Source organism: Pseudorca crassidens, chromosome X, assembly GCF_039906515.1.
Source record: "Pseudorca crassidens isolate mPseCra1 chromosome X, mPseCra1.hap1, whole genome shotgun sequence".
NCBI lineage: Eukaryota > Metazoa > Chordata > Mammalia > Artiodactyla > Delphinidae > Pseudorca > Pseudorca crassidens.
In genome coordinates this window covers 112,840,290-112,856,463 of record NC_090317.1, presented here as the reverse complement: position 1 = coordinate 112,856,463, position 16,174 = coordinate 112,840,290, and the positions used below count along the sequence as shown (strand labels likewise).

The window sequence follows — 16,174 nt, the reverse complement described above, 5'->3', positions numbered from 1 at the left end:
TCCACAGCCATTTTTAACAAGTCAGTTCCATTTGCTCCTTCTTTTTATTAGGGCTTAACATCCACACTCTCCTCTCAACCCCAGTTGTTTCCCATCTCAGTTGAACTGTGAAGCGTCTTGGTCAAGATTTACAACACTCTTCTCCCATTTTGTAGGATTGATCATCTTTATCTCTGGGTTTTATGATGCCATTGGGAGGACTTGGGTGTTGGATTTAGTACATTTTTGGGTCCATTTGTATCTTTGAACTCACCTTATTCTATTAAATGTTTAAGTACGTGAAGATGAAAGTTGATTTAGGCTTGGGTTTCTGGTGGTTGAAAAGATCTTATGTACAGATATTTTTTCTCCTCCCCTCCGCTCTCCATGGGAAAGCAGAAAATTGATCTAAATACAGGGAAAGAAAGTGGAACTCCAGTTACAATGAAGGATGTTTATGATGAATTTGATGAGAAAATAGCAGCAAAATATAAGATTATGAAATTCAAGTCCAAGGTTTGTATTTGGTGATAATTTTTTCAGGTCTATATATTGGTTGTTTGTTAATTTCCTGATTTAGCAAATAGTTATTGCATATCTTCTTTTTGCAAAATGCCTTCTGTGTGGCTATAATTCATTGGATGGAAATTTCATAGATAGCAATGTAAAACCAATATGTTAGATTTATAAAAATATTTATTCTTTCTCTTTAAACTGTGTATGATGTTCATTAATTTGAATAAAAAGATAACATTAGCAAAGTAATTGCTTCCAGTACTTGAAGCATAGCTTGTGTTCTTATTCTTAGATGGAGAAGAAACTGTTCTGATCTTGTTTACATTGGTTATTGCCAAGTTGTCTTGGTCAGAAGGTTAAATCTTTAAAAGTCAGGGTCTATGATGCAATTTCTGATAGAACAAAGTTCTTCTATTCGTGTGATACATATTGATCAGTTGTCTTCATTTTAGTGAGCTATTGATGCCTTTGGCCATAGTTGTGGGGCTGTAAGTTCCTCAGCACACTGGCTATATTAACAGTGATTGCAATAAAGGGAGGATTGAGTTGCTGAAGATGAGGCTAACCATCTGAACTATTTGAGCTTTTTGACTTGTGGCTGATGGATCAGGTCTCTAAAATTCTAGAAGCAATGTGGTGCAATGGTGAAGAGCATAGGTGCTCAGGCTAGACTGCTTGTGCTTTAAGTCCTAGCCCTACCACTTCCTGGTCTGTGACCTTGAACAAGTGCTGAGTGACTTCTCTGGGCCTGTTTCTTCACCTGAGAAGTGGGGCCTTATTTCAAGAGCTGTTGGAAGGGTTAAGTCAATTAATTAGGATTAGTGATTACAACAATCCTTGGTACATAGCAAGCACTCAGTACATGTGAGCTATGATTATAATGTTTATCATTAATTTTTGTAGCAAGATGGAGTTGCTTAGTATCGAAGAGTAGCAAATAATTTAGTGCATTGACATTGTAAACATTTTTAATGTTTTATTACCTCTCTTGAATGCAAATACTTCTAAGTTCTCTAGTGTCCAAAAGAAGTCTTTTTAACATTTTGTCACTGGCTATTTTAGTCCCAGTTGAGAGGGGGAAAAGGTGCTTTTTTGGCTTTATTTACCTTTGTGTTCCATAATGATTAAATACAGAGACATGCGTTGTGTATGTAATGCTTGTCAATTTAATTTGTGAAAAGTTTTTTTATCTTAATGATTTTTAAATATCAACTTACCCAGGCAGTGGAAAAGAACTATGCTTTTGAGATACCTGATGTTCCAGAGAAGTCGGAGTACTTGGAAGTTAGATACTCGGTAAGTCAAACAAAGAAAATGAATGGATTTTGCTTGAAAATGGCATTTTCCTGTTTTTGAAATTTCAACTGGCTTTCAATTAGGAGTATTGGCAGGGCTCTTCAAGCTTATAGTTCATTGAAGTGAACTTATAGTCATGAATAATTAAAATGAATAAAATGAATTTAAATATGTAGACTATAGGTTATACGGCCTTTCTCTGCTTTCAAGTATGCATCTTTACATAAATAAGTTGAAATTGCACAACTGTTTGTCAAGTGGAATGAATGCCACAAGATGGAGTTGGACATCATTAGTCTGTTGAAGTGTCCCTCTGAGCAGTGGAAAGGTGAGAGAAGAGCGTCAGTAGCGTCACTGTAGTGCTGCTCCTGCTCCCTTGACAGACAAGGTCACTGCTGCAGGATGTTAATTAACTGGACCTTAACCTCTCTTTACCTCTCCGTTCTAGTGTTTTGATCTCATGATGTTGGAAAAGGGAAACTTAAGAAATATCTCTGACAGTGGTGATGAAAAGTACCATGGAAGCATTTTTTTTTGTAACTGTCAAAACTTTTATTTAGAAATGAATTTGAAATAACATTTCTTGCATGCCATGTGTAAATTATTAATAAAGTTGTGATGAAATACATTGCTTATGACTTGATAATTTTAGCTGTGGATTTCTAATCTGAGGGATGTATGTAGCATTCAACTGATGCACTAGTAATTATTCCTGGTCTTAAATTGCTCTATAAGCAGCAACTGTTTCAAGCATCAACAGGAAGATGATAACCAGTATCATTATTTTTTGCTCAGATAACGTAAGAAAATTACTGAATTTATTATCGGTTTGTTTAGGCTGTATTCATCAGAGCACACATGGCAATATATATAGAACTTGAGAACGTGAATATTTCTTATGAAAAGAAAAATAAAACACTGTCTCCCATAAAAAATTTTCTCCATGGAAGCATTTTGAATGAGTCCTACTCCCTTGCTTTTATTTATTTATTTATTTTGATCTGTGACTTTGTTTTTAATTTTCAAGCCTTATGATCAGATAATTTACAAATTTGTGCTAATGATAAAGCTCCTCTGCCTTAACCCTTCTGAGTTGGCAAAAGCACCATTGCCCATCACACATCTACAGTAGTTCTGCCGTTGTGTTTCTGAATACCTGTTTTTTTTTAAGACAATCCTGAATTATAACTTAGTCTGACTTTGTAGAGAATTCACAAGCAAGTTTCCTAACATATCTTGTCACAGTGAATTTTAAAAGCATCTGATCTTAAAGATCATCTATAAAATGTGAAAAGTACTAAATATTCTTTATTTGATGCTATACATAAACCACACTAAAATTCCTTTCATTAAGTAAAACGCAATATTTTAGATGGAGAATTTTAATTAAATTGGCGTAGTTAAGACCAAAAAGATAAAGTGGATGTGTCAGTATATCTTCAGCCCTTGCCTTAACAGGCAAACGAACACAACTTGAAACACAGGTGAATCTTGCTGGTCTATGAGACAGTTAAGGGAGCTTCTCAGTATTTAAATATATTAATATAACCAGTTATAGAAATCTAAATATAAAACCAATCTCCTATAGGGTTTGAGAAGGCATTCACCGTATCGCTGAAAAGTTTAACATTCCTTATTTAAGTTTAATCATCTCTTTAGAAGGGGAAAACAGTGATAGTACTTTTTGAACCAGAATTACTATCGAAATTCAAAAAACTGACTATATTCATTTAGCCACAAGCCAATCTTATTTAAATCAGGACAGAAATATTACCTCAGCCATTCATGATCTGAATTCTAGTGTATGAGATCAATTTAAATATGGTACACATAAAAAGTCATGAGACATTTGTTTCATAATAAATAAGGCAGTGGCCAACGATTATGCATTAGTAGCTTTTTTGAGATAAGCTATCAAGTCTGCCCTTTCTCCCTTCTTCTTAATGCCAGCGAAGAACATTTTTGTTCCAGGGATGTACTTCTTGGGATTCTCCAAATACTCCCATCAGCGTCTCCTCTCCCCAGGTGATGCCTTTGTTCTTGTTGGCGTCTGTGTAAGAGAATCTGAAAGTCTGAGCTGTCTTTCACTCAAACAGACCATGGAGATTTGGCCCAGTCTTGTGCTTGCCTCCCTTTTCCACAGTATGGCACTGGGCACACTACTGAACAAAAATCTTCTTGCCCTTCTCAACATCACCCATTTTTAAATCGTTCTTTCTCCGTGCACGACTAAGAGGTTCCCGCTCGCAAGCCGAATGTCCCGCTCTCTCGCTTTCATTCTTCTAACGGAGTTGTATTTATTTGGCTATTCTTTATCAGTAAGGTATGTACAGCTCTGGACAGAAATCCTCTTTTGCAGGAGCTTCTTGGCCCATTTTTCTTCTGATGGGTGTCATCAAGATGCATTATTTTGTCATTGTGAATTGTTTTTGTTTCCTACTGTGAATTGTTATGGATTTCATTTGTGGCAAATTACATTTCATATATATCAAAGGGGTTTCTTCTGGTGGTTCATAGAGAGACTTTTGTTTATTTCAAATATAGACTTTGGAAAATGTGAAGTAATAGTTTTAAACAAAAAAAGATTTTTTTTTTGTCTTTGCCTTTTTCAGGCTGAAATGCCACAGCTTCCTCAGGATTTGAAAGGAGAAACTTTTTCTCATGTATTTGGGACCAACACATCCAGCTTGGAACTGTTCTTGATGAACAGAAAGATCAAAGGACCTTGTTGGCTCGAAGTAAAAAATCCACGTAAGGGAAAATTTACTTTCAGAATGCTAAGTAAATTGCTGTTAGATGCGGTTTCTAGAAGTTAAAGAATTGGACTCAATTTCAGTGCGACCACTTCCTTTTTAATGTTAGTTTCTTTAAGGTTTTCCTTGAGTGAGTATAGGAAGTACGTTTGAAATCACTCTTTCACCGTGGTGCTTAGCATTTTAGTGGGAAGGAGGTTTTAGCTAGCCTACTCGGGCATTTGGGTGCATCCTTCATTGTGTTGCTGTCAGCGTGGACTTCCAACCTGGCTGATGTGGCTCAGCTGTTCTACATAGTGAACTGCTGACTTCTGAAGGAGCAAAACATCACTGCCCGGTGTGGATAGTGCATGTATGGTCTCTTACCTGATGTTTTTCAATACTTGCATTTGTGATACTTTGTTTTGTCTTCATGAATCTCTTAAAACCGTTTTTTTTTTAAATTTATTTATTTATTGTTGGTTCATTGGTTTGTTTATTTATTTATTTTTGGCTGTGTTGGGTCTTCGTTTCTGTGTGAGGGCTTTCTCTAGTTGCGGCAAGCGGGGGCCAGTCTTCATCACGGTGCGCGGGCCTCTCACACGGAGCACAGGATCCAGACGCGCAGGCTCAGTAGTTGTGGCTCACGGGCCTAGTTGCTCCACGGCATGTGGGATCTTCCCAGACCAGGGCTCGAACCCGTGTCCCCTGCATTGGCAGGCAGATTCTCAACCACTGCGCCACCAGGGAAGTCCCAAAACTGTTTTTTTTTTTATTCCTCTAAGGCAGTGCTGTGACTTTTACAAACCTATTTTGGGTCTTGGATTTTTTGGAAAGTCAGATGAAAGCTGTGGACTTTTTTCCCAGGAAAATGAACATATGTATACACACACGAAGATTTGCATACAATCCAATAACGTGGTTTAGTTTTAGTTAGATGTTATAATAAGACATTCTTAGTAGAAGGTAGGATTGAAGACAATCTCGGTTAATCACAGATGTCTTAATTATAGTAACTTTTCTTTTTCAGCAAATAGCTATTGATCTGTTGTTCCTATTCTTTTTCAGAGCTCTTGAATCAGCCAATCAGTTGGTGTAAAGTTGAGGCAGTGGCCTTGAAACCGGACCTGGTGAACGTAATTAAGGATGTTGGTCCTCCTCCACTTGTGGTCATGTCTTTGAGCATGAAGACAATGCAGAATGCAAAGACACATGAAAACGAGGTAAAGAAACAGGACAGATTTTGTACCTATGCCAGAGGTGCGATACTTCTTGCACTTGTATAGCTTTTCTGTAAGGGGAGGTTGTTCTTTTTGGAAGGGAAAGAATACTAATTCACTACCAAACTCCATTTTGAAGAATGAATTGAATTTGTCTGGTTTGGAGGGTTTTTTTATTTAAAGACTTAAATTGCTGGACTTTGTGTTTTTAAATTTTTTTATTTTGGAGAACTTCAGATGGACATAGAATAATATAATGAACTCCTATATACCCATCACTCATATTCACCATTTAGCAAGATTTTGTCACACTTGTTTATCGCCCCCCTTCTTCTTTTTTCCTCCTGAAGTATTTTGAAGCTAATCTCAGACATTGTGTCATTTTACCCCTGTATACTTTGGTTTGCATCTCTCAAAACATGCACACTTTCTTATAGAATACCATTATCACCCCTATTAACATTAACAGTGATTCCTTGATACCAGCTAAAATACCTAGTCCATAGTCACATGACTCTATTTCTCAGAAATGTCTTTTTTTTTTTTTTTTTTGCGGTACGCGGGCCTCTCACTGTTGTGGCCTCTCCCGTTGCAGAGCACAGGCTCCGGACGCGCAGGCTCAGCGGCCATGGCTCACGGGCCCAGCCGCTCCGCGGCATGTGGGATCTTCCCGGACTGGGGCACGGACCCGCATCCCCTGCATCGGCAGGCGGACTCTCAACCACTGTGCCACCAGGGAAGCCCTCAGAAATGTCTTTTAACAGTTGATTTATTTGAGTCAGGATTTATAGAAGATCCACAGACGGTGTTTAGTTTTTGTTTCTTGAATCTCTTTTAAATGTGAGCAGCTCCCTCCCACCCCCTCCAGCTTTTTCAGTGACGTTGACTTATTGAGGAATCACTGTTAGTGGTCTCAATGAATGACCCATTTTCTGTATTTGTTTGCTTCCTCGTGTCTGTGGATTTCTTCCTGTATATCAGGGGTTGGCAAACTGTGGCCTGCGGGCAAATCTAGCCCATCACCTGTTTCTGTAAATAAAGTTCACTGGAAGATAGCATGTCTGTTCGTTCACATATTATCTACAGCTGCTTTTGTACCACGGCAGCAAAGTTAGTAGTCATGGCAGAGACTCTGTGACCTGAAAGGCTAAAATATTTACTTTTTGGCCCTTTACAGAAAAAAGTATCCACCCCTGCTCATTAGCACTGCCGAATTGATTAGGTTCAGGTTTAACTTTTTTTGGCCAAAATACTGTGTAGGTGGTACAGTGTATTTCACGTTGGGTTGTATCAGTAGGCACGTAATGTCTGGTTAAACCACTGTTAGTGGGGCTATCATTGATTAGTAGGTTCAAGTTTTTTAACCTCGGCAATACTGATGTTTGGGCCGAATGAACCTGTTGTGGGAGCTGTCCTGTGCATTGTGGGATGTTTAACAGTATCCCTGGCCTCCACCCAATGCCAAATATCACCGCTACCGCCTAGTTCTGACAACCAGAAATGCCTTCAGACATCTCTAAATGTCCCCTGGGGACTGCGGGCAAAATTGTTCCTGGTTGAGAACCACTGATCTAATTTTTGCCTAAATTAGATATTTCATTAGGAGTTGTAAAATGGTCTTCTAATTCCGTCATCCTTTCCATGTTTATTAGTTAAGCATGTGAAATATTAGAATGATTATTAGTTAAATTTTTCTATAAAATTAACTTTTCCTCATTAACCAGTACTATTTGGTTATGCTGCAATACTTTATATAGGAAAGAAGAGATAAATGTGTACTTCTTTCTCTTTCGCTGCCAGTTTTCTGAGAGGGAAGTTGGGGACCTACATTATGTGCACTGTTGACACATGATTTGTTTATTTTTCTTGTTACTTATTTTTGCTTCGTCTTTTATGGACTATCATTATAAACTCATGGGCTTTATATATACTTAGTATATTTCAATCTGTTTCATTCATTAATTATTCTTGTTATTTTTGCTGCTTAAATTGTCTCTCTTTGTTCGATGGGAGCGTCTTTGTTTGCTTCTAAATCCTTTGACATTGATGGGGATCTTTTTTAACAGCCTTTTGGCAATTTTTTTTGTATGTGATTTGATCTTTTAATAATAGTTGATATAGTAGATATTTATTAGTTAAGTGTTTGGGGAAAATTTAATTAGTTAAAAAAAATCCTTCCAGCACCCAGAGTGAGGTTTCTAAATACCATTTCCCCAGAAAGGAAATAGGGTTTTGTGAAGAAATAGCTGATTTGGGGCAGGAAATGTCCAGGATAAGCCTGGAACTTCTTGTTATACTAGAAAGCAAGGACGATATTAAAATCTACTGAAGATATGTCAGAAGGACTCAAGAGTAAACTTGAAGAGTTCCCTACACCAAAGATGGGACAATTTGAGCATGTATAAGTATAACTGCAACAGATTGAAACATACGACTTCATAATGATACTGTAAACACAGCACCGCATTGCTCATCTGTGAAGAAAGCTAGGGAACTAACTCATTATTTTGAAAACTGGTAAATAAATAGATTGAATCAAGCATTTATCTTGACTTTTTTGAACATATATTGTATCTCAGGTAACCAAATAATCGATATGGGGAAGTTTGTCTTCATAGAAGCTTTCCAGCTAATAAATAAATAAAATAAAGGAAAAATTGAATGTGACCACTTTGCAATCTCTAATGAGATAATGGATCTAGGCAGTGATTTTCAGAGGCTGCTAGTATCACTAGAGTAGAGATAACCAGACCCGATGTGATAACCAGTGATCAGTAGCACCTCCAAAGAATTCTTGCCAAAAAATCTGATTTTTATCAAGCCTTCAGATCCACATATGAATATACAGGCAGTGCAGAAACAGAAGAACATGTTAAATGACATTATTGGGATACGAGCAGCAGAGTCTTTACTGGGGGGGCACTCTACGGGGCAAAACCACCCAGTTTCTTCAACAAATAAATTGCAAGAAATAATAGATGGGGAGGAGTTGTACTTAGACAGTTTAACATATCAGCTGGTGGCAAAGTATGGACTTATTTGGTAAATAAAATTGAGATAGTTGGGAAAACATGAGAATTTGAATCCTGCCTGGATATTTAATGATTTTAAGGAAACACTGTTAGTTGAATTAGCTGAGATGATTGTATTGCATTTTAAAAACTTCTCATCTTTTAAAGTAATGGCTCTCAATTCGGTGAGATTTTAACCCTCAAGGGGTTTTGGGCCATGTCTGGAGACATTTTTGGTGTCACAACTTGGAGACTGGGGAGTGGGGAGCGGTGCTGTTGGCAGCCAGGGATGCTGCTAAACGTCCCACAATGCACAGGGCAGCCCCACAGCAAAGAATTATTCGGCCTAAAATGTCCATAGCGCTGAGATTGAGAAACCTTGGTTAGGGATACCTGCTGACATATTTCTGGATAAAGTGATAGGTATGCGTTTTGCTTCAGAATAATGTGGGGTAGGGCTGTTGATGAGTTGATGATTGAAGCTGGGTCATCGGCGTATGAGAGTTGATTTTATTATTCTATTTTTTTATTTGTTTAAATACTTCCGTAATAAAAAATTAAAGTATTCTTACGGATTAAAATCTGTATCTTTTTCTATTCTCGGTGGTTGTAGTGAGAATGCAGACTGCGTAGTAGGTATCTGATAAGTGATTTTCTCCTCCTTTCTTGGCAGATTATTGCTGTGGCAGCATTGGTGCATCACAGCTTCGCACTAGATAAAGCACCCCCACGGCCTCCCTTTCACTCACACTTCTGTGGTATGTATTTTTTTAGCTGGTTTATTAATGGCTTAATTTTTATTTTGTTTTTTCTCCAGCTGTTGGATCAGTAACTTAAAAAAAAATGCTTTTAAGATACTTAGTGCATGTTGTTAAAGAAGTTTTTTTAAATTGAAGTATAGTTGATTTACAGTACTCTGTTAGTTTCAGGTGTACAGCAAAGTATTCGGTTATATATAATATATATCTATCCTTTTCAGATTCTTTTCCACTATACGTTATTACAGGATATTGGCTCTAGTTCCCTGTGCTCTACAGTAGGTCCTTGTTGCTAATCTGTTTCATGTATAGTAGTTTGTATCCGTTAATCCCATCCTCCTAATTTATCATACCCCCCACCACCGCCCATCCCCTTTGGTAACCATAAATTTGTTTTCTATATCTGTGAGTCTGTCTGTTTCTGTTTTGTATATAGGCTCATTTGTGTTATTTTGTAGATTCCACATATAAGTGGTAGCATATAATATTTGTCTTTCTCTGACTTATTTCACGTAGTATGATATTCTCTAGGTCCATTCATGTTGCTGCAAATGGCAATATTTCATTCCTTTTTATGGCTGAGTAACACTCCATTTGTGTGTGTGTGTGTGTGTGTATACACACACACCACATCTTCTTAAACCAGTTGTCTATCAATGGGCCCTTGGGTTGTTTCTGTGCCTTGGCTATCGTAAACGGTGCTGCTATGAACATTGGGATATGTTTATCTTTTCGAATTAGAGTTCATCTTTTCTGGTTATATGCCCAGGAGTGGGATTGCTGGGTCATATGGTAATTCTATTTTTAGATTTTTAAGGAACCTCCATACTATTCTCCATAGTGGCTGCACCAATTTACATTCCCACCAACAGTGCAGGAGGGTTCCCTTTTCTCCCCACCCTCTCCAGCATTTATTGTTTGTAGAATTTTTGATGACGGCCATTCTGACCGGTGTGAGGTGATACCTCATTGTAGTTTTGATTTGCATTTCTTTAATGATTAATGATGTTGAGCATTCTTTCATGCGTTTGTTGGCAATCTGTATATCTCCTTTGGAGAAATGTCTATTTAGGTCTTCTGCCCATTTTTGGATTGGGTTGTTTGTTTTTTTGATATTGAGCTGCATGAGCTGCTTGTAAATTTTGGAGATTAATCCTTTGTCAGTTGCTTCATTTGCAAATACTTCCTCCCATTCTGAGGGTTGTCTTTTCATCTTGTTTATGGTTTCCTTTGCTGTGCAAAAGCTTTTAGGTTTGAGTAGGTCCCATTTGTTTATTTTTGGTTTTGTTTGGTAAAGAAGTTTTTTTTTGGTCAGTTGTGGACCCTAAGTTTTATTGGACTGGTTGCTCCTATTCAGCTGTTTAATTTTTTTCTAGGAGCGGAAGTCGGGAGGCAGTTTGATATCTTTTTCTCTGTTCCAGTGGTTACTCTATTGTGGTAGAGTAGTTTTTTTCTTCTGGGTCAAAATTATGCTGTAACTATTTTCTTTTCATGATGTCACCCTAAAAGCCTGTCATAGAAGCCTGGCCAAAGTTTTCTGTGTGATGAGGCAAGATGCCAAGGGATAAATAAATGTTTACCTATTTGGGCAGAGTTATGGTAATATCGTGCTGGAGTTGGAAATAGTTGAAACTATTCCACAGAATTCTGCGTGCCATGAGGCAGTCTCCACCGTGGATTATGATGTATTGCATGTTGAGAACTTGGCCAGTTAAATAGTCATTTTTTTGTAAAAAATAAAATAAGGGCACGACACTATTGATGTGTTATGCTTCCCGGGTTATTTTCCAGCCCAGAACCAGAGATTAACTGGGGCAGCATCTCCTGTCAGGTTTCTTGGATACTAGGAAAGTGGGACAAGGGAAGCAAGCAGAGAAGGGAGGGTGATGTGTTATTTTTGTGAAGTTTTACCCTTTAAGTTGGGTTGAATACACAAAACAAAGTGATGTTGAGAATAGTTTGGAAAATATGTGGAAGAGAGAGTCATGAGCTCATTTCAACATTTACCTCCTCAGAGTATGTCACTGTATGAACAGCTGTTGTGAATGACAGGGAGTCGAGAGTGTAGTGGGGGAAGCTTTGGTCATCTTTACTATCCTAGCTTTGACAAGTTTGGACTGAGTTCCTCCATTGTATGCTGGTTGAGGTTTTGGTGGTGGTGGGCATTTCCTTTGGGAAAGACTTAAATATCTTCCATTCTGACTTAGATGGATAGCAAATGTTTCATCAAAGCAGTTTTAACAGTTGTAGGGACTTAGGGCTCTGTACTTGGGTATTCTTTTTTTTTCAGATTTAATCTTCTAAACTTTTAAAAAATTGAGGTATAATTGACATGTAACATTGTATGACTTTCAGGTATACAACATAATAATGCCATATTTGTATATGTAGCAAAATGATCACCACAATAAGTCTAGTTAACATCCATCACCATAGTTACAAACTTCTCTTTTCTTGTGACGAGAAGTTTTAAGATTTTCTCTCTTAGCAACTTTCAAATATGCAATACGGGGTTATTAACTGTAGTCACCATGCTGTACATTACATACCCAAGGCTTATTTATTTTATAACTAGAAGTTTGTACCTTTTTACCCCCTTCACCCATTTCGTGCACTGCCCCCACAATCACCATCTGATCTCTGTATCTGTGAGCTCATTTTTTTCATTTTCTTTTCTGTTTTTGTTATTCCACATGTAAGTGCGATCATACTGTATTTGTCTTTCTCTGCCTTATTTCTCTTAGCATAATGCCCTCTGGATCCATCTGTGTTATCGCAAGTGGCGAGTTACTGTTTTCATTTTCTTCAGATAAATACCCAGAAGTGGAATTGCTGGATTATATGGTTCTATTTTCAACTTTTTGAGGAAATTCCATGACTGTACCAGTTTACATTCTCACCAACTGTGCTCAAGGTTTCCCTTTTCTCTCCATCCTCTCCAACCAACACTTTTTATCTCTTCTCTTTTTGATAATAACCATTCTAGCAGGTGTGGGTAATATCTCATTGTGGTTTTGCATTTCTCTGATGATTTGTGATGTTCAGTACCCTTTCCTGTACCTGGTGGCCTTCTGTATGTCTTTAGAAAAATGTCTGTTCAGCTCCCCTGCCCATTTTTTAATCAGGTTGTTTGTTTTCATTGTATGAATTTAAAAATATATATATGTTGGATATTAATGCTTTATCAGATATATGATCTACAAATATTTTCTCCCATTCAGTAGGTTGCCTTTTCATTTTGTTGATGGTTTCCTTTGCTGTGCAGAACTTTATACTTTGGTGTAGTCCCACTTATTTATTTTTGCTTTTGATGCCTTTGGTTTTGGTGTCAAATCCAAAAAGTCATTGCCACGACTGCTGTCAAGGAGCTTACTGTCTATGTCTTCTTTTAGGAGTTGTTTTTCTTTTTTGAGGGGAGCGGGGGGGCATGCCATATGGCATGCGGGATCTTAGTTCCTGACCAGGGATTGGACCCGTGCCCCCTGCATTGAGAGTATGGAGTCTTAACCACTGGACCACCAGGAAGGCCCTCTTCTAGGAGTTTTATGGTTTCTGATCTTATGTTCAGGTTTGTTTTTTTTAAATAAATTTATTTTTATTTATTTATTGTTGGCTGTGTTGGGTCTTCGTTGCTGCGTGCGGGCTTTCTCTAGTTGTGGTGAGCGGGGGCTACTCTTTGTTGCAGTGCACGGACTTCTCATTGCGGTGGCTTCTCTTGTTGCGGAGCATGGGCTCTAGGCGTGTGGGCTTCAGTAGTTGTGGCACGTTGGCTCAGTAGTTGTGGCTCACGGACTCTAGAGCACAGGCTCAGTAGTTGTGGAACATGGGCTTAGTTGCTCTGCGGCATGTGGGATCTTCCTGGACCAGGGCTTGAACCCGTGTCCCCTGCATTGGCAGGCATATTCCTAACCACTGCGCCACCAGTATGTTCAAGTTTTTAATCCATTTTGAGTTACTTTTTTGTGTATGGTGTAAGATAGTGGTCCAGTTTTATTCTTTTGTGTGTGGTTGTCCAGTTTTCCCAACATCAGTTTTTGGAGAGACTCTCCTTTCTCCATTGTATGTTCTTGGTTCCTTTGTCATAAATTAATCGACCATGTTATGTATGAGTTTATTTCTGGGCTCTCTGTATGTCTATTTTTATGCCAACATCATACTGTTTTGATTACTGTAGCTTTGTAATGTAGTTTGAAATCAGGGAGTATGATGCCTCCTGCTTTGTTCTTCTTTTTCAAGATTGCCCTGGCTATTCAGGGTCTTTTGTGGTTCCATATGAATTTTAGGATATGTAGTTTGTTTTGGCAACTATTTAGAGATCAAGGGGAATTTATTTATATTTAAGATGATTTCCATTCAGAAACTTGCAGTGTATGTGTACTTGAAATTGGACTAAGATGGGTGTTGGAATCTTTATTTTTTTTCCTTTTTACAGTTGTGTCTAAACCAAAGGATTGTATTTTTCCATATCATTTTAAAGAAGGCATTAAGGAAAAGGTAAAGAACTCACTGTTTATTCCTTTTAAATATGAAATATGTATTTGTTTAAAAAGAGAAAAGGAGAATGCTATGGATTAGTAGAAATACGCTATTTTATATGTTAATTTATTAGATCTATTCTTGTTAGATTGGACTATGGCATTAACCCATTAAAAATGTATTAGAAGTTTAAAACTAGAAGTGTTATTTAACAATGTTTAAATGTTTTACTTCCTGGAAATAATGGGATTTGACACTTTATTAATAGATGGGTGGTCTCAAACCCTCCTTCAGATAACTTAATTGGAAGCTTTTCCAAAATTGCATGATCACATGATTAGTGTTTTGGGAAAGTGTTGGGTAAAGCCCACCCCACCCCCACCCCGCTAACTTGAAGGAAGTCAAGAGAAGTTGAGAACGCTGTGGATATTAAAGGTGACATATATTGGGAAGGTTGGTGTGGGCTGGCTATAATTGATCAGTGATCTCTAAACTCCCAGTATACTCCATGAAGAAGTTTTCACGAGTCCTTAATAAAAATGGGGGGGGGGTAGTATAATGTGAGTTTTTCATAAAAGTAAACGTATTCAATATGAAGAATTTTATTTTTGGAGAGTATGTTTTTTATTTTATGAAATGCCTGGGTTGGTAAATGTGTAGGTTTAAAAATTTTTTTTTAAAGTCTTCACTTGCCAAAATTAAAAGTTAGCAACCTTATCAGGTTCCACTTACTTTAAATTGGTTTGAGAAGTCCAGTAGTCTGGGTGTACTATTGGATCAGGCTATTATTTGTGAAGTGCCCTGAATTAGTAAGTAAAATGACCTTGGAAAATTCCATTAGAGTCAAACTGATATTTTTTAAACCTGAGCTAGTTGTAGAAAACATAGCTATCAACTTCATTTTAAGAGTCTTAGTAAGAGTGGATCTTTTGAATATCTGATTTATATTGAGTAATCCAAGTGGAAGCCTTTTGTGTGTAGATAGGTTTTATTTAAGACACTTAATTCTTACATGTATGTTTGTTTTTAGTCTAGTTTCTTATTTATGGGTTTTTACACTACTATTTGGGATTAGTTTATACAGTCCTTGGGATCTCTTTATGTGGTAAATACATAAACAACAAAGTCTACCAGGGATTATATAGGAAAGTAAGTAATGTTTTTGATAGGTACTCTGATTCAGGTGCTATAAAATGTGTCCAGATACACAAGCGTGTCCCTATGGAGGGACGTTTCTGCACTCGATAGTGCTCAGCACTTAAAATTTTGCTTCATTCACATGTTTATTACTTGAATGAGCTCCTCAGAGATTTTGTGCAACTATTACTGTGAAATCTAGAATCAGGAATTTCATTGCTGCATTTAATTTTGAAATGGATCGTTTCTTTTAACCCTAAGAAATCTTATCCTGCTTGAACAAGGAGCCAAGGTATAGTAGTTGAGAGTAAAGATAAGTGACTGGTATGTTTTTGTCTAACAGAATGTGAAGGTTGAGGTTGCTGCAACAGAAAGAACACTGCTAGGTTTTTTCCTTGCAAAAATTCACAAAATTGATCCTGATATCATTGTGGTGAGTAGATGTTTGACCATATTGTGGGGAAGCTCTTCATTCCATAGTTCTTTTCAGTGTGACTTGATCGGTACTTTTTGAGCAGTGGAGAATCTTTTCAGAGTGAAATAACCCTGTGGACTGGTGGGAATTGCTATACTTTCTCCTAACAGAAAGGAGAAAAAACTCCAACCTACTATAAGATACTTTTTTTTCCCCTCTAATAGAAAAGCAACTCACGAATTACTGTTGAAGTTTAGGATACTCCTGTTATTTATAGTTAGAGAGCAACCCAGAAGTAAGTCAACTCATGTCAGCTGTTAATAGCTCCAAAATTTTGGCTTAGTGGCCCAGCAGTATAATGTCACAGGAGTGAATTCCCTTGGTTTGGTGCATATCCCCAAAGTGTAAGTATTTTAATTTTATGAGCTCAGTGGATCTCTGGCATATTCCTTTGAGAGCTCGTGGCTAGGAGTCTTTTTTTCTCTTGATGACTGAGTAGCTCCTACTAAATAGTAAGAGGTAATAATTCATTGAGTTGTCTTTGCCACAGTTCCGAAGAGTCCTAAAACAACATTTTGCTTTGTGTTTCCTCCAGCCTTCCTTAGTTTGTAGACTCCTATCAAGGAGTTCTTCC

At 37.5% G+C, this 16,174-nt stretch overlaps 1 protein-coding gene and 1 pseudogene across 3 annotated transcripts in view; one reads left to right on the top strand and one right to left on the bottom strand.

Moving 5' to 3' along the window:
- POLA1 (DNA polymerase alpha 1, catalytic subunit) overlaps positions 1-16,174 on the top strand; it is a 305,701-nt gene that overhangs the window by 33,747 nt on the left and 255,780 nt on the right. For all 3 annotated transcript variants that reach the window (XM_067723410.1, XM_067723408.1, XM_067723409.1), the window contains exons 12-18: positions 379-495; positions 1,717-1,791; positions 4,404-4,542; positions 5,592-5,746; positions 9,428-9,512; positions 13,945-14,006; positions 15,469-15,558. In XM_067723410.1, coding sequence (XP_067579511.1) covers positions 379-495; positions 1,717-1,791; positions 4,404-4,542; positions 5,592-5,746; positions 9,428-9,512; positions 13,945-14,006; positions 15,469-15,558 — 723 coding nt within the window. The remainder of the gene's footprint in view (positions 1-378; positions 496-1,716; positions 1,792-4,403; positions 4,543-5,591; positions 5,747-9,427; positions 9,513-13,944; positions 14,007-15,468; positions 15,559-16,174) is intronic.
- Positions 3,674-3,992, bottom strand: LOC137216750 (cytochrome c-like; annotated as a pseudogene).